The following is a 21,478-nucleotide window of genomic DNA, read 5'->3' as shown; positions in this document are numbered from 1 at the left end:
ATGCGGAGAGAAGACAGAATAATACGTTTTTTAATAGTTATATTTAGCCTTTATATGCATTATCATTACTGAGATTGTCTAATATACTACTTGATTCGTTGACATTAATTATAAACCATGAAATGAGATTTGAGATAATTATATTTGGAAAAAAAATATCTGGACTTTTTGAAAACGTGAAATATTTTGTATGTATATATTAATATACACACATACCGGCCACTTTATTAGGTACACCTTTCTAGTACCGGGTTGAACCCCCTTTTGCCTTTAGAACTGCCTTAATCCTTTGTGGCATAGATTCAACAGGGTACTGGAAATATTCCTCAGAGATTTGGGTCAATATTGACATGATAGCATCAGAGTTGCTGCAGATTTGTGAGCTGCACATCCATGATGCCAATTTCCCGTTCTACCACATCCCAAAGGTGCTCTTTTGGATTGAGACCTGGTGACTCTGGTGCGTTATCCTTCTGGAAGTAGCCATAAGAAGATGGGTACACTGTGTTTTTAAAGGGATGGACATGGTCAGAAACAATACTCAGGTAGGCTGTGACGTTGACATGATGCTCAATTGGTAATGATGGGCCCAAAGTGTGCCAAGAAAATAATTGAAGCCTGTTTTCTGTTCTTAGCTGACAGAAGTGGCACCCGGTGTGGTCTTCTGCTGCTGTAGCCCATTTGCCTCAAGGTTGGACGTGTTGTGCGTTCAGAGATGCTCTTCTGCAGACCTCAGTTATAGCAAGTGGTTGTTTGGTTTACTGTTGCCTTTCTATAAGCTGGAACTAGGGGCGCAACTACACATTTACTGAGGGGTATGCGGGTTCAAGTTCAAATTGGACTGTATGTATGATTTGACAGTTTATTTTGATAAAAATGTAAAAAATCTAAAGTTACGTCTACATGAGCACTTTAAACTTGGCTGTGTGACTGCATGTTATTGTATTAAATTATTTGGAATTAAAACGTGTGTGCCAACGTATGCAACTCATGGTATAATTTTTTATTTAATAAAATACAATATTATACTCGCATAAAATGCAAAATAAAACATTTTTAACAAAACATATTTATTTCTTTTTGTTATTTGAAACTTTTAATAAGGATAATTTCGAAAATCGTTTTGGCACAATGGCGCCCCCCCATGTGTGGCGCCCCTATGCGACGCATATACTGCATACCCCCTTTTTGCGCCTCTGGCTGGAACCAGTCTGGCCATTCTCCTTTGACATCAAAAAGACATTTGCGCTCGCTGGATATTTTCTCTTTTTTAGACCATTCTCTTTAAACCCTAGAGATGGTTGTGCTTGAAAATCCCAGTAGATCAGCAGTTTCTGAAATACTCAGACCAGCCCGTCTGGCACCAACAACCATGCCACGTTCAAAGTCACTTAAATCCACTTTCTTCCCCATTCTGATGCTCAGTTTGAACTGCAGCAGATCGTCTTGACCATGTCTACATTCCTGAATGCATTGAGTTGCTGCCATGTGATTGGCTGATTACAAACTTGCGTTAACGAGCAAATGAAAAGGTGTACCTAATAAAGTGGCCGGTGAGTGGATAAATACACACATATATATATTTTATTAACTTTTATTATTTTGCCACCCATTGCATATTTTAAACTATACCTTTGAAATGACTGTAAAACTATATAATGGTGAAAATCATATATAAACCAAAACTCATGTTGGAAATTTTCCTTATAAATAATAGGCAGTATTAATCACACAACACTGAAAAAAATGGCAATTCTTTTATTAATTCAGATAAATGACAAACTCTACAAATGTGCCTGGCTGAAGAACTTGAGACAAATTTGAGTAAAAAAATAAAGATAAAAATAAAGAAAGGGAGAGTGAGAATTACGGTCCTGCTCCGACACAAATATAGTCTAAAACTTCAAAATCCACTTAAGTTGTCTTTTAAAAAAGAAAAGGGATGCAGGATTACCTACAAAACAAACAGCGGAGGTAGAGAATTTGAACACTAGATTTTACAACCCAGCAAACAGACAGGAGAGAAGACATACAAAAAGTACTGCAAGCCTTCAGTACCTAGAGAAAATATCTGTATTTCTGAGGAAACACACACATGTGGAACAGAGAGAGTGTAAAGGTTATATTCATACTGTATGTCCATAGTATTCATCTGCCATAGTATCACTGGATATTTACATTTCCTTCTCTACCTAATTCAATTTAATGAAGAGAGAGCAAACGTGTACATTCTGGATCAAGGTACATGAATAGTGGAAAACTTATTCGTAACTCACAAAACATTCACTCTGAAAGGGGGAAAAAACCAACAACAATAACATCGTCCTGTTGAAAAGCCGGCATCTGCTCATACAGGTTGAGTGAAGTGAAAGTTGGCCCATATAAAATGAAGATTTATAAAAACAAATCAAGAAAAATGAAAGAACGATCCCACAAAATCCACAATGAAGGACAGGCGGAGACTGGGGCTGGTTTGACTGTGGTAAAGGTGGTGTTGAGCTGCAGCTGGATGGAGGATCCTGAGAAACGTGGACTGCTTAGTTCTGGCGCCCCAAGAGGTGAAGAGCGCTGATGGACACAACAAGCAGGAGAGAACTTTAGAAAGCAGCCCAAACAAACCAAACGTGCCAATATTTAAAAGGCACAACAGTTGAAGTCAGAATTATTAGCCCCCCCCGAATATTGTTCTCAATAATCTTGGTTTAAAGGAAACAACATTTCTAAAACTGTAAACTGAAGACTTTGGGTGGTCGTGCTTTTTCGTACAGTGCGCCTAAGTTATGGAATGGCCTACCCACCAGCATCAGGAATGCTGTTTCTCTGCAATGTTTTAAGAAACTTCTTAAGACTCACCTTTTTACCTTTGCTTTTAACTTAATTTTAAAATTGTTAATTTTTTCATCCAATTGTATTAATCGTTCATATTTTATTGTGGTCTTTTATTTTTTGACTGTTTTTATTGTTCTGCTTGTTTGCCTTGTATCTCTGTTAGCGCTTTGGGACTGAGAAAAACGCATTATAAATAAAATGTATTATTATTATTATTATTAATATTATTAAAACATAACATTTTTAAAGGGTCACGAAACACCAAAACACATATTTTGAGCTGTTGACAGTCATATATGTCCCACGCTGCTAAAAACACTATTAGGACACATATATTTCACAAAAAAAAAAAAAACAATTTTTGCGTTATTTCGAGCAAATTCGTTCTTCTGTTTTGAAAATAAATTTTGAAGCTGCGTCACGGCGATTAGATCCTTGTGTGAATTCCAACGTGTAGAGGGGTGTCTGTACCGGACAGTACAACATGACCCGTTTGAGTGTGCAGCATTAATTCATGAGAAAGACTTGGTTCAAACCAATCAGCGCGCTCTATTGTGAAGCTTCATTAATATGCATGATAGCTTCGATGACTGTTTTTACCCGTTACAGTGTTCAGACGGCAGAGAGATGCCATGTTGTGTTGCTAACCGTAATTAAATCAAGTGGAAGAAGAAGAATTGTTTGTTTTCTATTCCCTGCAATGAGAGCTGTGAACATGCGACAGAAATACGTTTGTATGGAACATTTTTTACCCGAGAGCTTTTCTCATCTGGAAATGGTGAAATTTGCTGCTCGTCTCCTTTTTAAAAAGACGCGGTTCCAGTTTGTGTTGATTGTCCTGTCTCTACAGATTTGGTAAGTGTGCGATCAGTGGTCTTTGTTTATGTTTATACCACTGGATTAGACAGCATGCCTATATGTTGACTGAAATCACTAAATGGCCTTAAACAATAATGAATGCACTACAGAATCTTACGTTTTCACACACACACACATGCACAAATTGCATGAAATCTTCTCAGTGAAATGAACTGAATGAACATCATACCTGTTCTGTAACAGGTACTGAGCGTTCTGGATCTGGTCTTGGGTTCCTGTGATGGTGATGATGCGATCCTCTGAACCCTGGAGGGGCTCGTCGATTTTGATTGATGCTCCAGACTCGTGGCGAATCTGCTTGATCCTCTGTCCTCCTTTACCAATGATGGATCCCGCCAGCTGAGAATCACAGCAGATGCACGTAAATATGCGATTCATGAGTGAACTGTAGTAGGTGTGGTTGTAAATGATTAACTCACATCTTTAGGAATAGTCACTTGTGTGGTGATCACAGGACCGTCACTGTAACTGCTCCTTCCACCTGAGCACATAGAGACAGTACAAATATGTTAAAATGAGAGGTTTACGACTGGACACGACAAAACAGCTGGCCCAACAGGATGAAACACTTACCAGACTGATAGGAGGAATCCCAAGATGAATTATTATCTGATTTAAGGGGAAGAAGTTAATAATGTTTACTGGATTTGGGTCAATTGGGCCACTCTTTTGTCTTCTCAATGCCAAAAAAACTGATTAAATGTAATTTACATGGTAAATATTTAAATCTAGATCAGAGGTGCCCAAACACAGTCCTGGAGGGCCGATGTCCAGCAGAGTTTGGTTCCAATGCTCATTAGGCACACTTGAACCAGCTAATCAAGCTTTTTCTAGGTACACTAGAGACCACCAAAAAGGTCTGATGAAAAAAGAGAATGAAATGAACATCGAGTTGACGTCAGTTTCCAACTTTGGACAGACGTTGCATTTTGGTCACTTTCCAACACAACCTAAAAGGAGCCAAATATCAACGTCTAATGATGTCACAGCTTGATGTTACCACTATGACGTCTATCAGATGTTGGATTTTGGTTGCTATACCTGACAACTAAATGTCAGTATTTGACTTCAATATGATTTGGCTCAACGTTGGATTTTGGTCACTTACCATCGCAACAAGAAAAAAACCAAACATCAACGTCATTTAATGTCATTATTGGACGTCAAAAAAATGACCGTAGACGTTGGCTAGACGTTGAATTTTGGTCACCCAACATCACAAACTAAATCTAACCTAATATTACAGTCTTATTACATTGTGCCTGCTGGGAGGAAATGCAGTATGCACATGTGGAAGCACTGAAAGTGTTCAAGATGACACAGGAGCAAGTTTGGGCACCCCTGCCCTAAAGAGATGTTAAAAGTTAAAGATGGGATAAGAGAATATATTTAATTGCTTGGTGGATATTTTAGATAAATCCACCCCTAAACATCCTTAAAAATTAATTAATAAACTAAAATTAATAAATAAACTAAAACATCAAAACAATTATATTCTAAGTAAGAGTATGCAAATATATATATTAGGGAAAACTTACCATATCCATCATTCTGCAAAGTAACAGAGAACAGAACACAAAATGTGAGAATCAAATTCAAATCATGTCAACGTTCAGAAAACAACATGTCTGTCTCTTTATATCCATATTGGCTACAAAGTAAACATCATCTGCTTCGCATTAAGTGTGACTTCACGCAAAGTGGTTTCCAGATCCAAGCGCTATATCAAACTGTATGGGAGACTAACAAACGGCAATAATAAACGTTTACAAAGTGCTGCAATACTTTCAAAAATCATGACCGCAATATATATATAACCATGCCTAATATCCGATGGCCAGACAGTGATGAATTTTTAATTAATAGTTAAAATATTAGTGTCTTTGAATTATGAATTATTTCCAAATAGACATCTGGTGAAATTATATATTCAATATCGCAATAAATATCGTAGAAAAATAAAACATCGCAATGTCAGATTTTTCTATATCGTGCAGCCAGAAAAAATGATTTGTTTTCATCAAATGGGTCTCCTTTTGTCCATTTTCTGAAAACTAGGGAATTTTATTTGAGATTTGGCATTTCTGTCACTCGTTTCTTATGCGATAATTCAAAATGGACACTAACAGAGTTATGGAAACCCACCTACTGAAAGTGATTCACAAAGATGTTTTGTGGGTGATGTATTGAAACTGAAGTAAAGATAATAAAAATGACTAAAGACTAAATACTGACCATGCTGCCTCCATAACGGTCATTACGTCCTCGCCGTTCTCCACTGGAGAAAAAAAAAGCAAGGCAATAAATATGGCATACAATCAATACCATCCTGTTAGAACATAAAAATTTGGCTGATAATAAGGAAAACAAAGAAGATGTAGAACTTACTGCCGCCGCTCATCCATGTGGCCACGCTGAGAGCTGTAATACTGGTCATCACTGCAATGATACAAACATACAGCGTATCCATAAAATGCCTTTTAATAATATGTCAAGATAAAACACACCAAGTGATTTATTTAAAAGGTATAGACGCCATTTAAAAAAAACTCTAGCTTTCTTTTTAGTTTGTGATTAAAGGCTGATTTTTTCCGTTTACTTGCACTTTTGAATTGGAATATAGGCGCTTATTCTCTGCTTTGTACTCTTTTTTTCTGAATTGAAGTGACTTAATTACATTTCTAGTAGTCTAAAATGATATATTGTGTGGGTTGGTCAAAGTACATTACAAAATTCAGACAGTGAGATGTCAGTACTCTGTTTAAACTGAACATCTTTCATTAACGTTCATTTATTTCTGTACAGAGGATGCACCGTATTGGATTTTTGAATTTTAAAATGCAATACAGGGTGTGTAGGAATACTAAAGGCAATTTCAATACCTTTTTAAGACTTTTTAAAGACCTTCTCAGAATATTTTAAGACCTCATCGCCACTTCAAGTTCTAATCAGTATCAAACCTTAACTTAATAAACAGTTGTAGTTTAATAAATCAATGGCGCACAATCGTGCAACAGAACTCAGATGAGCTCGGAAGAAACAAAGCTTGAAAGAATAAATTACGCGGTTGTTTTTAGCGACAGGCTTCTGCCACTGTTTAAACTCGTCTTTCTCCAACCAGGAGTATGCAAACTTACATTTTCCCTATATTCTGTCTGTTTCGCTCTATGGTTTCGCTACATTTGGCGAATCACCGGACAGAGGAACTTGGCTGGACGCACCCCAGCACAAACCAATCGTGTAGATGGAGTACGCAGTTGTTAATATTAGGAGGAAAATAAATATATTTATGCTTTTTTGGAGTCAAACACTTTGGACAACGCTTGAACAAAACTTACGACGTCGTAAAAACATGATTAAGACTTTTTAAATACATTTTTTAGGCCTTAATTTTCTCATAATTGATTTATCAACTTTTAATACTTTTTAAGGACACCCTGCAATATTTAGTATCAGAATCAAGGGTTCTCCATCACATTTAAGCAATTAGCAATATTATACTTTTGTAGTCGATCAATCTAGTGTTAAGAAAATGGATTGAAAATTAAATGCATTTCTGAAAAGAATCATATACAGTGGGGGAAGTATTAAACATCACCATTTTTCTCATATTTCTAAAGGTGTTGTTGACTTGAATATTTCCTTGGATATTGGTAACAAACAAAAAAATCCATAAATGCAAAGAAAACAAATGTAATTAGTTTACAAGTATATTAGAATGAAGTGACAAAGAGAAAAATACATCACTGAATGATTTAAAAAAATACTTTGAACACATGAAGAAAGGGAGCTGTAGGAAGGCATTGAAAGCCCAGACAGCAGCTAAAATCTCTCAGTAGTTCTTCAGCAACCCTCTGCCCTTCATCAGTGTAAATGAATATCAGCTGCTTCAGTCTAACATCTACATTAGCAGTATGATGAAGATGAACCCAGGGTGGACATTTCAGCACGACAAAGATCCAAAACACAGCCAAGGAAACTCTCAAATAGGCATGGGATGATAACTGTGTTCAAGGTATACCGCGGTTTGGAAAAGTCAAGGTTTTAAAACGGTCAACATTTTTCTGCTATACCGGTCCTAAGGTACAAGTTTTTTTTTTTTTTTTAACATTTTTTTAGTTTTTTAATGAATTATTTAGCCTGACATGTTTACTGATCCAAAATATTTTAGAGCAGTAATCTCAATACCGTGAAACTGTTATATTTTTATCCAAGGTTATTATACAGAACCTTATACCGGCCCATGCCTACTCTCAAATGCTTTCAGAGAAAGAAAAATCAAGCTGTAGAATGGCCCAGCCAATCACCTGAACTGAACCCAATAGAAAACACAAAATAAAGATCAGATCTGATAGACGAGACCCACAGAACCATCAAGATTTCTAAACTGTTAAAGTCTGAGCAATTAATGTGACTTCATACTTCATATGAGAGGCATCTTTAAGCGGCTATCACCAATAAAGCTTTTTACATTAAAGTATTAAACCTTTTTTAGTAGTTCAGCTCTTTCTCCTTGTGTCATTTCATTGTCATTTACAAATTTTAAGATTTTTGTTGTTTTGTTTAATTTTTAGGTTTGTATTGTTTGTTTTTACCTAAATCTGATTCTATTTCATGTCAACAGCTTCTTTAGAAATATTATTCCCAAGAAAAAACATGACAACGTGTTCAATACTTATTTCCCTCCCGTACATTTATCAAAGTGTCTGACCTTCTCCTGTGGTGTGGGGGTCCCATATTTCGTGGAGGACGAGGTCCTCTTCCTCCTCCTCTCTGTGATGGAGGTGGGCCCCTGCGTGGGCTGATGTCATCATAGTCTCTCCTGCTCTGCATGTGGTGTCCGCCGCCACGACCGCCAGAGGGCATCCGATCAAAGCCACCGCCGCTGCTGCGCCCCCTCGAAGAGAAGCCTCCCATAGGCCGACGGCCCCGCTCTTCATACATCACACCGAAGCCGCCATAGTCGTACGTCTCATCGTAAAAGTTAGGGTCATACTGCTGAGCACGACCTTTAATGGGAGCCTGGAAAGAGAAAGAGCTAATTAGAAACATGTTCAACAAGAAAACCAGGAGTCAAATGATATCAATCTGACCTCCACGATGAGTTCGAGCATGGTTTTAATGCACTGCACCACCCGCTCTGCTTTGCCCCCCACCAGCACCACACGGTCAGTGGACTGAGGGCAGCACTCCTGAAAGAGTTTGATGGTGGTCTGGGTGCTCTGGAACAGAAGCATGTAATGTGTTATTTGATCGACTAAGACAACATCAGCTATACAAAATATAACTTTCATATACTGAATTCTTATCTTACGTCACGCAGTTCCTTAATCTTAGCTCCTTTTAGTCCAATGATGCTGCCAGCTAAGCTCTGATGAATGAGGAGCCTCAGTTCACAGTCAAAGTCCACACCTTTGTGATGCTGATACTGCTCAAACCAATTAGAGAGGAGAATTAATGTCATGCATGCAACATCTGCAGCATAGTTTCAAAAAATAACGTTTGACAATTCTTTTTTTTTAAAGAGTAATCAAGCTTTTAAAAAGATGCAGATAGATATACACTACCTGACAAAAGTCTTGTGGCTTATGCAAGTTTTAGGAACAACAAATAATAACTTGACTCCTAGATGATCATTTGGTATCAGAAGTGGCTTATATGAAAGGCAAAGGCCTCTAGATTACGCTTATTTGACCAAAATAAAATATGAACATGGCTTGATTTTTAATGATTTAATTAGGACAGTAAGGTCTGACTTTGCTTAGACAAAAGTCTCGTCACTTAACAGAAATAATGTCCAGTATAGAATATGTCGTCATGCTGCAGTGGAAACAGAATTAATATTGTGTCTGACTCCATCATGAGCCTGGAGGACTGCATCCATACATCTCTGCAATGACTCAAATCACTTATTAATAAAGTCATCTGGAATGGCAAAGAAAGCGTTCTTGCAGGACTCCCAGAGTTTATCAAGATTCTTTGGATTCATCTTCAATGCCTCTTCCATTTTACCCTAGACATGCTCAATAATGTTCATGTCTGCTGACTGGGCTGGCCAATGCTGGAGCCCCTTGGCCTTCTTTGCTTTCTGGAACTTTGATGTGGAGGCTGAAGTATGAGAAGGAGCGCTATCCTGCTGGAGAATTTGTCCTCTCCTGTGGTTTGTAATGTAATGGGCAGCACAAATGTCTTGATACCTCAGGCTGTTGATGGTGCCATCTACTCTGCAGATCTCTCATATGCCCCCATACTGAATGTAACCCTAAACCATGATTTTTCCTTCACCAAACTTGACTGGTTTCTTTGAGACTCTTGGGTCCATGTGGGATCCAATAGGTCTTCTGCAGTATTGGTAATGATTGGGATGCAGTTCAACAGATGACTCATGGAAAAAAAATCTACCTTCTGCCACTTTTCCAAATCATCAACTAGAAGTCAAATTATTATTTGTTGCTTTCGCAACTGAGATCGACAACAAGACTTTTGTCAGGTAGTGTACATGTCTTCCTCAACAGACGGGATGGTGTTTAAATTGTGAACCATTTTATCAGTTAACCTGTTAAATCAGTTCACAAATTGCACTGAACAATTCATTTGTGAATCAGACAGACATCTGAGTAAACATCTCACTGATTCAAACGATCTGTTCAGAGTGAGTATGCAGTAAACAATTCACTGATTTAAACTAAAACATGTAAAACCACATTCAGTTTCGCTGGAATTATACATTCATTGTGTGTATAAAAAAAATATTCACACGCCAGCTATAATTAAATTTATTTATTTTTTACTAGTGGGTTCAGGACACTATAGTTCATTATTGAGGCAAAGTTGGCTTTATATTCCCACATTAGTTTATCCCACATTTAATTATCCTAATATGGTTTACCACACTAATCTGAATATTGGGTCTGAAATCGCATTTAAATTACTTTAAAACAACATTAGCACTATTTAATTGACAGTTACTTTGATGGGCATTGGCTGCTAACTTGTTTTTCCCATTTAGAATTGGCAAATAATACTTTTCTAAAATAATTTTATTAAGGAGAATGTCCGAATATAAAACCAACTTCACCTCAATTAGTTCATTTATTTAAGTGAGAATAGCAAACTGTGACAATTATACCCCAAAATCCTAAATACAGTGGACAAAAAAGCAACAGAGAGTGAAGTAGTTGAATCTGAATAACAGCAGACTGCAAGCTGTCACTAGCTATTCCTTAGTTTCCATCCAAAAATGTGAATTAAATTTATGCGCAAAACTGAAATATTGCATAAAATTTTCATACGAGTCAAAGAGAACTAAATTGTCACTTCCTGATAATCTGGTGCTAAATATCAAAAGTAAAAACCGAATTTACTGTGGTAGGAGAAGCTGCATGAATGTTTTCCTTATTTAATAAATGACTTGTGCCTCAGAAGACAATGGTGACAAGCAATGACCGTGTGGTGACGTTTGAAGGCGTGAGACGCAGAGTATTCGATTATTCTGGAGGTATTAATAATATAACACTAATACTGAAAAGATTAAGGCGTCTTATAATGACCAAAACAAGATTTCAGAGGGTTTACAATGAAGTCAGGTTGATCTCTTATAACAAATGTTAACGCACATACTCATAATTGTGTAAATATTGTTATACTAAAAGACGTCAGAATTATTTGGCTAATTGTTATAGTCCGTTACATTCTGTATCCTATCAAAGTTATCTGACATTATCAGGATATTTTATTAGCATTTACTAAACTATAGACAAAAAACTGATAATGTGATTGACTGTATATGTGGTGGTTACTCAAATTTTTTGCTCTATCCTCCACTAATACTCCCGTATAATTCACAAACTGTGAAAAAAAAGAAAATCTTACCTCTTCAAGAGTAGGTATGATCTTCAGCAATATCTCAGCCACCGTAGGAATATCGGCACTGACGCTTAGGATTCTGTAAAAGTGATCAAAATCGCATCCCACGAGAAGAAAGAAGCTGATATTAGACATTAAAATTGCCTGAAGAAATCAATCAGTGCTTTTGTTGGTGCAATTAAATGTGAGAAAAGAAAGAAAGCAGACCCCAGAGAGAGTCAACTCTTAATCAAAGAGGAGACAGAAAAACAAACTGAAGCTCCTTCCTGTTGCTGAAATGTCAAGAAACAGGGAAGGTCAGATTTGTAGGGTGATTGCCAGAGCTAAAGACTGAGACCACATTTACACTAATGTGTTTTAGTTTTAAAGTCTGAAAACGATCCACATCCAAACTAGCATCTTTTCTAGCGTTTCTGAAAAGATCTCCATCCCCACTATCCCGCTGAAAACATAATCATATGACCACACACACCTGCCAAATTAACAAAAAGCCAAACTATTTGGGCCAAGACACACCAAGCCGACTGTCGGCCGTTGGGCTTTGTCAGGCTGTTGGTTAGGCTAGTTCATGGGTCTCATCTGGATTCCTGATGGACAGCAGCTCTGCACAGTTTTGCTCCAACCCTAATCAAACACAGCTGATCCAAGTAATCAAGGTGTTCAAGACTACTAGGCCATTACTCAATATGCATTCCTACGCAGTCTTGCGTCTTCGTGTTCTCGTGTAACGTCATCATCAGCTGCCAAATTTCCCGGAAGTGTTCTTGATATTGTGGACGCACCATTGCAGACTTGATCAGTGATCTCGCACTAGAAGTCCCAGAAGTCATTGCGACTGGAGGTGGGAAGCGTAGCATTTTATTTAGATTTATTATTGAAGTTCAGAGACATAACTTATTTATCTCAGGAGTTTCCCTAAATGAGACGGGGGAAAGTAAACATTACCATGGACATCTTAATAAAGGAATAAACACATTAAGGGTGTTTATTTGCTGAAATTTGTATTAAAATCGGTTTTATTTATATTGCGCAACGTATATTTATAATGTGTTTATGCATATTATTGTATAAGGGGAAAAACAATAAATCATTGTATGAATGCTGAATGTTTAAATAATTTTCCATTAAAAAACGCGTGAAGGTCACGTGACCATCAGGAAGAACGCAGCATCTCATTTCTCAAAGGACGCATTCTCTGTTCTCGTGGTCTCCTGAGTTCGTTCTTTTGAGGACACCTGGCAAGACCGGTCTCCACAAGAACGCAAGTCCGTTCACTGCATTCTTGGAATTGGGAAACAGCCCCAGAGACTACTAAGCAGGTGTGAGTTGGAGGTGGTTGGAGCTAAAATCTACAGAGCTGTGGCCCTCCAGGAATTGAGTTTGAGATCACTGGGCTATTTGGTTTGGTGTGTCGGTTTGGATTTCGTTGGCCAGATTCAGCATGTTAAATTGGCGTCGGGTCCTCAGCTGAAGAGAGCGTTCTGACTGGTTATTCAGAGTGTGATGTAGTGAAGTGACGTAGCAAGTAATTAATTCAGGTCAAGATGGTACACAAAGAGGCCGGCTGTAATTTTACAACACTACAATTTCTCAAATATTTGCAAACAATATAAATTATTAGATTATCCGACGTATTTGCAGAATCGAATCCCACCGTAGTGAGTAACAAATGTACTAAACGCTGCTTTATTTATGCTTTGCACGTGTGTCAGAAGTAGGGCTAGGCGATAAAAATCGGTATCTATATTTATTGATCAAACACAATTGGCAATATCGATAAAAAAACATTTGAAATGTAGTTTCGTTATGAAGCGCTATAGTTTTATTAAAACATGGCTGCTAAGTACGCGCATTGGAAGCAGTGTCAAGTTTAGGGTGCAAGTTTGTCATTTCCAATGCACAACGCGCATATGGGTGCGACGCGTACATGTTGTGCAAGTGGCGTGCAGGAGAACCACACACATTTTCCAGCCGCAACTAGTTAAAAACCATCTGAATTTTTCCAAATGCCATGAGCGCACTGCAATTCATTTAAGTAGAACTAACCAATCTGCTTCACACTTTGTATAAAATATACACATTTCAGTAACAGTAGACTAATTACCGCACACAAACACAGCGCACCCAAACTCTGCAGAGCTTTTTATTTTTCCCCCATCAACTTGCATCGAAGTTGCAGCAATGGTTTGTTCATTTGTCATCCTCTGAAAAAAATGCTTGATGGTCGCCTTGTTACGAGAGATGCCAGGGAAGAGTGAGCGCAAAGTCCATTGTAAATGGTCAAGAAATCCACGCGCTTGTCACTTCAGGTCAGAATAACAACACATGCGAAAATGAGTGCTGTGGGGTATATACATAAACACACATGTACACACATGTACACACACTTGGGTTTGAGGTCAGTAGGTTTTTAAAATAAGCTTCTCCTGCTCACCAAGACTGCATTTAATTAATCAAAAATACAGTACAATTTGCGAAATGTTATTGCACTATAAAACAACTGTTCAAAAGTAGTTTCTAATTTAATTTAACCATTCATTCCAGTAATTTTATTTAGCTTCATTACTGCAGTCTTCAGAGTCACATGATGCTTCAGAAATCACTCCAATATTAATTATTATTATTGGTAATAGTAATAAGAGAAATAATAATTTCATTTGAAACTACACACAAGTAATAAAAAAAAATTTAATAAATAAGTATTTAACAATTTAAACTTTTTACATTTAATAAATGCTGCCTTGATGAACAGAATGATTTAAAAATAAAAAATAAAAAAAACTGACCCCAAACTTTTGTAGTAATGGTAGTGTGTATATGTATATTTTAATGTTTTTCTTTACTATTTTGAAAAACAAATCGATCCTGGATCGTGTTAAATAACCAAATCCAGCTAATTGAGTAATCCACGTACAAAGAACGAACCCTAGGTTTTGGAGACGAGAGTACACAGCACTGATTTTGTTCTTTTGAAGAAAAGACCCAATCAGGGAGCGAAATATCAGCAGCCCCGCCTCCTTTTTCCCGACGTCTGTTTTCCTACATCTATACATCTATACTGCAGGGATTCTGCAGGTTTCAAGTCCATTTCAAGACTTTTAAAGACCATCAAGAATTAAATTTTAGACTTAAACAGGGCTAAACACTAAGGATTTTTTATAATGTCCCAATATCATCATGAGGAATCTAAGGGGATAAGGGAACTTAATGGTAAATTTGCTGTAAGATATCAAACAGCTTTTGTGAACTGCATCTGCTTGCAATAAATTTTTTTTAATAATTTAAAAAAATTGTGTGTGTGTGTGTGTAAATATATATATATATATATATATATATATATATATATATATATATATATATATATATATATATATATATATATATATATATATATATATATATATATATATATATAAATAAGGTTTTACTGAGCCGTATTCTTGGTGATTGGATGGATGTCAGCCCGACTGTGCAGCTTTACTTGGACAACGCAAAATTAAAACTTGTTTAAAATTATTTAAAACCTACAAGACAATATTTCAGTGAATTTAAGACTTTAAGACCCTGCGGACACCCTGATACTGACACGAAGCAACATCATTCCAAACAAAAACGGCCTCTACAAAATAAAAAACAACCACAACAACAACTCTAGGGTAGTGTGGACGGAAGCTCTAACGGTATCAAATGTTAAGCGTTTTAAAACTAAAACACATTAGTTTAAACTGGACCTGAGAGAGAAGTGACAGAGCAGAAAAAGAGAGAGAAGGGCAGAGATGTACATGAAGGTAGCAGGAGATCCAGATCCAGGAGAGAAGAGACAGATAAAGCAGAGACAGAGGAGCAGACTGGGGATGAGGGAAGGGGCAAAGTTTTAAAGTCAAACCTTACAATACAACAGACAAAAGGGAGAAAGTGAATTCTGTGCTGCCCCTTCACCCTCTATAACTAAATTCAGCCTTGTATTAGCAAGAAACCTTTAAAATGAAAACAGTGGAGTTTCCCAGAAAAACAAAAAAAGCTAGTTTGTGATGTCGGAGAGGGAAACAGGGAGGGAAAGGGCTTCCTTACATGACAGAAAAGGCATTTGAATAAAGCACAACAGCATTTTAAATTCATATTGAGAGTTATGGCAGCATCATATTCATGTTTCATGGCAGTAAGGGAGTAGATTGCACATTAAAGGAAGTTAAAACAGTTCTGATATTGGCAGTAACAGAGCTGATATGACTTGGAGGTTGGAGTATCTGAGTGGCACGTACCGCTCGGGACCACTGCTGTCTGGGACTGACACAGTGGCATTGTACTGCAGGGGGCGGGGCCAAGCAATCAAGCACACGGATGTCAATCAAGTAAGCCGCCCAATAGGAAGGGCGCGATTATGGGCGTGGCCAACCAGGGAGTCAGGAGGTCAGGCGGCAACGCAGTACGTGGCGATCCAGAATATGGGAATTGGCCAAAAATAAACAGAGAAATCAAAATAAAAAACAAAAAACAAGGAAAAGGGGAGAGGGAGTGGAAGAGGAATACATTTTTTAATTGGAAACACTTTCAGTGTGACTTTCAATTCTCATAATGTTGGAGGAGAATGGACAACAGGAGAGGAACAGATTATGAGAATATGTACAAGGCCAAATATACTATTTTAGCCAGGATAACAGATTCAGAAATGCTTCAATTTGTATTTATGATACACTTATTTTTCAGGTTTTGTTGCTTTTAATACATATACTAACATAGAAAATACAACCCACTACACTAAAGACATCTGAGCTCCATTGACAACAGAGTGTAGTGGGTAAAGTAAGAATCTGCAAACCAAACAGAAGAGTACTCACATCTGTGCGCAGAGCTTTAATATTTTTCCCACCCTTTCCAATCACAGCTCCTGCATTCTGTAAAGAAGAAAAAAACCAGCATGGATATATGAAAAATGTTATCAAAATAAAAAAACTCAAGGACTTACTTTGCTCTGTAGCAGAATTCTGAGCTCCACCATTTCGTCAGAGTTTCGGGATCTCTTATAGGGTTTTTCCTCCTCTGAGTCATCAGCAGAACGCTTACCTGAAATGGCATTTCCCACCCATTTTAAGCATTAAAACGGTGGTAAAATTATTTTACTGATGTAAATCCAAGTCTACATTATTGAACGCTTAAATCTAAATGTAAACCTTTTGTATAGTTTCATTTACTTAATCGATTAATTATTAAGCTAAATTATAAATTTAAATAATATATTAATAAATAATAACTCATGTATAATTGATCAAATTAAGACAATAGCACTGAATTGTTATTATCCCATTATTATTAATAATAAATAAATAATTATTAATAATTAGTGCTAGGCAAAAAAAAAGTGATTAAGATATTATATTCTTAATATATATATATAAGGGTTGGGCGATGCCGACCAAATTGGCATCGTACAATGTCTTATGTGAAACATCGAGATGGACGATGGCATCGTCGTCATTGGCATCGGCGAATTAATTATTCATGAATAATTCATTCATTCATAACGAATTAATTATTTGTAGCCTACCGTTACAACTACCTGACCCGCGTGGTCTTTGTTTTACCCATAACCAAATCATAAATAAATAAAGAGAAGTTACACACAAATTACCACCCGTCAATTACTTTTCCCGCAGGACTCTGGCATGAATAGGCAGAGTGATCTGTGTCCTTATAATGGCGTCGAAAAACCTGGTTGGTAAAAAAGGTGCACAACCAACAGGAACCAACCTGAGGTTATCACTAAAATTAGTAAGTACAAGCGTGAAAGTGAAAGACTTAAGAAGTGTACTGATGCTGTGACATGTTACCTGATAGATTCAAAAGACAGAAGAGTCGTTAGATGGAGACAAGTTTAATTAAATATCACGTTTAACAACTATAGTGAGACTACAGTGAGACATCCTTGATAAACTGTCCGACATGCACTGCTCAAAGCATGCGCTGAGCTGGAGCTCAGACGAGCGAGCGGTCACGTGATGCGTTTTCGGCAAGTGGTACTCGTATAGTGTGGATAGAGGGCTTTTCAGAAAAGCTAGATGAAACGCCAGTGTGGACGTGGATCGTTTTCGTTCTAAAATGCCATTTTAAAACTAAGCTGTATTTAGTGGAAACAGGGCCTAAATGTGTATTTTTTGTGAGCGGGTTTGCGAAAGGGGGCGGATGATCATGATGCCGGCTCAGCATCATGACTTCTATCGGCGATGGATGACGGCATTGTCTATCGACCCAACCCTAATAAATAAATCTCAACCAAGTGCACACTGACATTTTATTTCAATACATAACCATATGCTAAAAATTTAACTGCTCCTGTATCATATTTGTTAAATATTTAACAACAACAAAGTAAAAATAGCATGCTGAAAACAGACTTCTTCGGGTCTTCATTATGAGTTTAATTAATGAGCTTAATATTCACAGATTGATGTATAAAATACAATATTTAAAAACATTTTTATATGTAAATTAAGTTAAAAAGCAAACAGTTTTATTTAAGTGTCTATTATAAATACTTTTTATTATTTAATCCGTTTATTTTCAGGATTTTTTCTTCATAATTTGTTTTAAAAAAAACAATTTTTAAAAATCAACAACTGAAGTTGTCAGGCTTTACATGATTAAACTAAATATTAAAGAAAAGAAGATTTTTGTTTAGTTTGAGCAGTGACAGTATTCAGTAATAACATCATTCAGAATATTGCCTCTATTAATGTCGTTTTTTTTACTAGATCTTACCATTACTCTCTTTGCTGCTGAAAGTCTCCTCTTCCTGTGGGTCGTTTTCTGGATCCATTATCTATCTACGCCTAGTGGAGATGAACAGCCCTCTCTGTCCTAACGTATGCCTAAGGGAAAACACAAATTGTTGAAATTAATCAAAAAGTTATGACCCAACAGTGTGCTGTTTGTTTAATCATTTCAGTGATCTCATCAGAATGAACATTAGCATTGTTTGGATGTTGAGACCAGGCACCAACATGGCCTAAACATCACCAACTCTCCCTTATGTTTGGCATGGTGCTGGCCAAGAGAGTGATTCTGAGGAAGTGGAAATCCACGACACCTCCAAGTTTTTTTTTGTTTGTTTTTTTTAATGGTTAGCTGAAATGGTTTCTGTCCTCAAGCTGTTTTTAGATTCCACAAACAGAAGATGTATGATAAAATATGGGGCTCCTTCCTTAGATGTACATGTTAATAATAATGTCTCTGTAATTATTTTTTTCTATCCTTGCTTTTTACAAATCATTCTATTTTGTTTCTTATTCCATCAGTCTGGCTGAGACTTTTTTTATGGTGCTGTATAGCTGCTATACTCAGACAGTAAAGACTGTTGTAACCACTAGCGCCATCAGTAGCAACAGGCTAGCGCAGAAATTCCATTGAAAAACTGGGGTAAAATAAACTCACATTTTAACAACATGGAGGGGGGGGGGGTAGAATTTAATGCAGTGCTTCTTGTCCAATCTGAGACCCACTTCATATCATATATCTAACAGGCAGCGAAGACCTTAAATGTGACAATATTGTAATGGAAAGACAGCTCACCGAACGCCCCTGGGCTGCTTGGCTAAAAATTAAAAGTCCATGCATATACCCATTTGCTTTGGAAAGAATTTTTCCCTTTTTGTAAATGAGAATGTTGATAAAACTTTTCTTTACTATGGGAAAATGTTTTGAATTTTTACATAAAAAAGAAAATGTATTTCCTCAATCTTCTTTTCTTATTAACAATTTTATATACATAAATTTAAAATTAGAAATTAAAACACCCTTTTTTATATTTTGATTACTGAAATGCAGTATTAGTTTGAAACTATTTCTAACTCTTTAACAAAAAAAAGCTTTAAAAACAACTGAAATTTGTAAATAATGTTATCTTTTTCTTTTAACTGCCCCACCAAGAAAAAAAATGTTTGGATTGCATTTCTTAACTCTTAATGTCGCTAGTTAACACAGTCAATGCATTTTTTTCCACCACATCCCATAAATTCTAAAATATCAGCCTCTACCAAATGGTTGATGGTAAAAGTACCGGACATAATACATATAGTTTGAAAAATCTAAAAATTTGACGTGTAAGACCAATTTACTTAAATTTTTTAAATAATTGAATACTAATACTTTAATAAAACCAAAATCGGCAGCACGGTGGCGCAGTGGGTAGCACGTTCGCCTCACAGCAAGAAGGTTGCTGGTTCGAACCTCGGCTGGGCTGGCAATTCTGTGTGTGGAGTTTGCATGTTCTCCCCATGTTCGCGTGGGTTTCCCCCACAAGTCCAAAGACTTGTATGTAAAGACTTGTGTGTATAGGTGAATTGGATAGACTAAATTGTCCGTAGTGTGTGTGTAAATGAGTGTGTATGGATCAGTCCCAGTGATGGGTTGCAGCTGGAAGGGCATCCGCTGCGTAAAACATAAGCTGGATAAGTTGGCGGTTCATTCCGCTGTGGCGATCCCGGATTAATAAAGAGACTAAGATGAAAAGAAAATGAATGAATGAAAACCAAAATCAATGTTAGTAGTGCAACAGGATGTTTGTTTGATTTTGTTTTTGTAAACCAAAAATGTTGTGTGTAAACCCTTATTTAAAACAGTCATTCTTTAAATGACTTTAACATTTAGATTTATTTAGCAGTTTATTTAAAACAGTAAAAACATGGTCAGAGTTTGGTATAGGGGCAGTCAAAGGGTTAATGTGTGATGTATATACCCCTTCTGTGCGTATAATGTTCTGTGACTGTATATTCTCACTTTTCTCATAATATATACAGTTGAAGTCAGAATTATTAGCCCCCCTATTTATTTTTTCCCCTATTTTATTTTTAATAACTCATTTCTAATAACTGATTTATTTTATCTTTGTCATGACCGTACATAATATTTGACTAGATATTTATCAAGACACTTCTATACAGCTTAAAGTGACATTTAAAGGCTTAACTAGGTTAATTAGCTAGGTTAGGGTAATTAGGCAAATTACTATATTACAGTGGTTTGTTCTGTAGACTATCAAAAATTATACAGCTTATAGGGGCTACTAATATTGACCTTAAAATGGTTTATAAAAAATTAAAAACTGCTTTTATTTTAACTGAAATGAAGCAAGTAAGACTTTCTCCAAAAGAAATTTGGGAAATATTAAAAAAAGAAAAAAATTAAAGGGTGGGGGGGGGGGGGGGATAATAATTCTGACTTTAACTGTGTATGTATATGTATAGAGAAAGAGAGAGATCAATGCGTTATAAAACAAAACTGAAACAAAACATTAGTTAATATTCTCTATGGATGCAGAGACGATGAATTGCAATGTAAACAGAATATGGAAGAAACCATTTCCAGGTCACGCTAAAATAAAATCTACCTTTGGGTTGCGTTTCATAATCTGTTGGGCTACCTATCTGCGTGTAGCATAAACGCATCCGAGCGTTTAAACGAGCCAGATATACTCATAAACCATTTACCAAACAATATTTACTGTAAATTGAACTCCGTTGTATTTTGAGAGCCAAAACTGCTGTTAAATGTAATCAAAAGTCTTCATCTTCCTTATCAGCTGCCTGACTGGCTAATTAACAATAGTTTCAGGAAGCTAACGAGCTAGCTAACTAGCATAAAGTAACATCGTTTTACGAGTGATAACGTTAACGTTACTCGTTTAGCGTAATCTCGTGTTAAATATCAATAAAACAGTAATATTAACACCAATATTTTTTTAGTTAAACACAGCAAACTGTGGAAATGATTGAAGATTACGGATGCTAGCTTCCTTCAGCTAACAGAGATGAAGCTAACTATACCGTAAGTAAACAATGCTAACTGCAAGAATTAACCGTACACGCGGAAAAAAATATATACTCTTAATTTAGAGCACGAACCTCTTTAT

General features: G+C 36.6%; 1 protein-coding gene across 2 annotated transcripts in view; it reads right to left on the bottom strand.

Moving 5' to 3' along the window:
* Positions 1-1,743: 1,743 nt before the first annotated feature.
* Positions 1,744-21,478, bottom strand: part of hnrnpk (heterogeneous nuclear ribonucleoprotein K) — a 19,865-nt gene continuing 130 nt past the window's right edge. The window contains exons 2-16 of one of the 2 annotated variants that reach the window (XM_056463052.1): positions 18,331-18,440; positions 16,541-16,638; positions 16,413-16,469; positions 15,837-15,880; positions 11,581-11,653; positions 9,023-9,136; positions 8,802-8,930; positions 8,420-8,730; positions 6,097-6,147; positions 5,944-5,986; positions 5,247-5,259; positions 4,282-4,317; positions 4,128-4,189; positions 3,878-4,047; positions 1,744-2,568 (exon numbers count right to left, since the gene is read on the bottom strand). In XM_056463052.1, coding sequence (XP_056319027.1) covers positions 2,538-2,568; positions 3,878-4,047; positions 4,128-4,189; positions 4,282-4,317; positions 5,247-5,259; positions 5,944-5,986; positions 6,097-6,147; positions 8,420-8,730; positions 8,802-8,930; positions 9,023-9,136; positions 11,581-11,653; positions 15,837-15,880; positions 16,413-16,469; positions 16,541-16,638; positions 18,331-18,388 — 1,290 coding nt within the window. In that variant the 5' untranslated portion in view covers positions 18,389-18,440 and the 3' untranslated portion in view covers positions 1,744-2,537. The remainder of the gene's footprint in view (positions 2,569-3,877; positions 4,048-4,127; positions 4,190-4,281; positions 4,318-5,246; positions 5,260-5,943; positions 5,987-6,096; positions 6,148-8,419; positions 8,731-8,801; positions 8,931-9,022; positions 9,137-11,580; positions 11,654-15,836; positions 15,881-16,412; positions 16,470-16,540; positions 16,639-18,330; positions 18,441-21,478) is intronic. The other variant, XM_056463053.1, reaches the window with a different exon arrangement.

This window comes from Danio aesculapii, chromosome 8 (genome assembly GCF_903798145.1).
Source record: "Danio aesculapii chromosome 8, fDanAes4.1, whole genome shotgun sequence".
Lineage (NCBI taxonomy): Eukaryota > Metazoa > Chordata > Actinopteri > Cypriniformes > Danionidae > Danio > Danio aesculapii.
The sequence above is the reverse complement of the archived record's forward strand: the minus strand, read 5'-3'. Positions and strand labels throughout refer to the sequence as shown.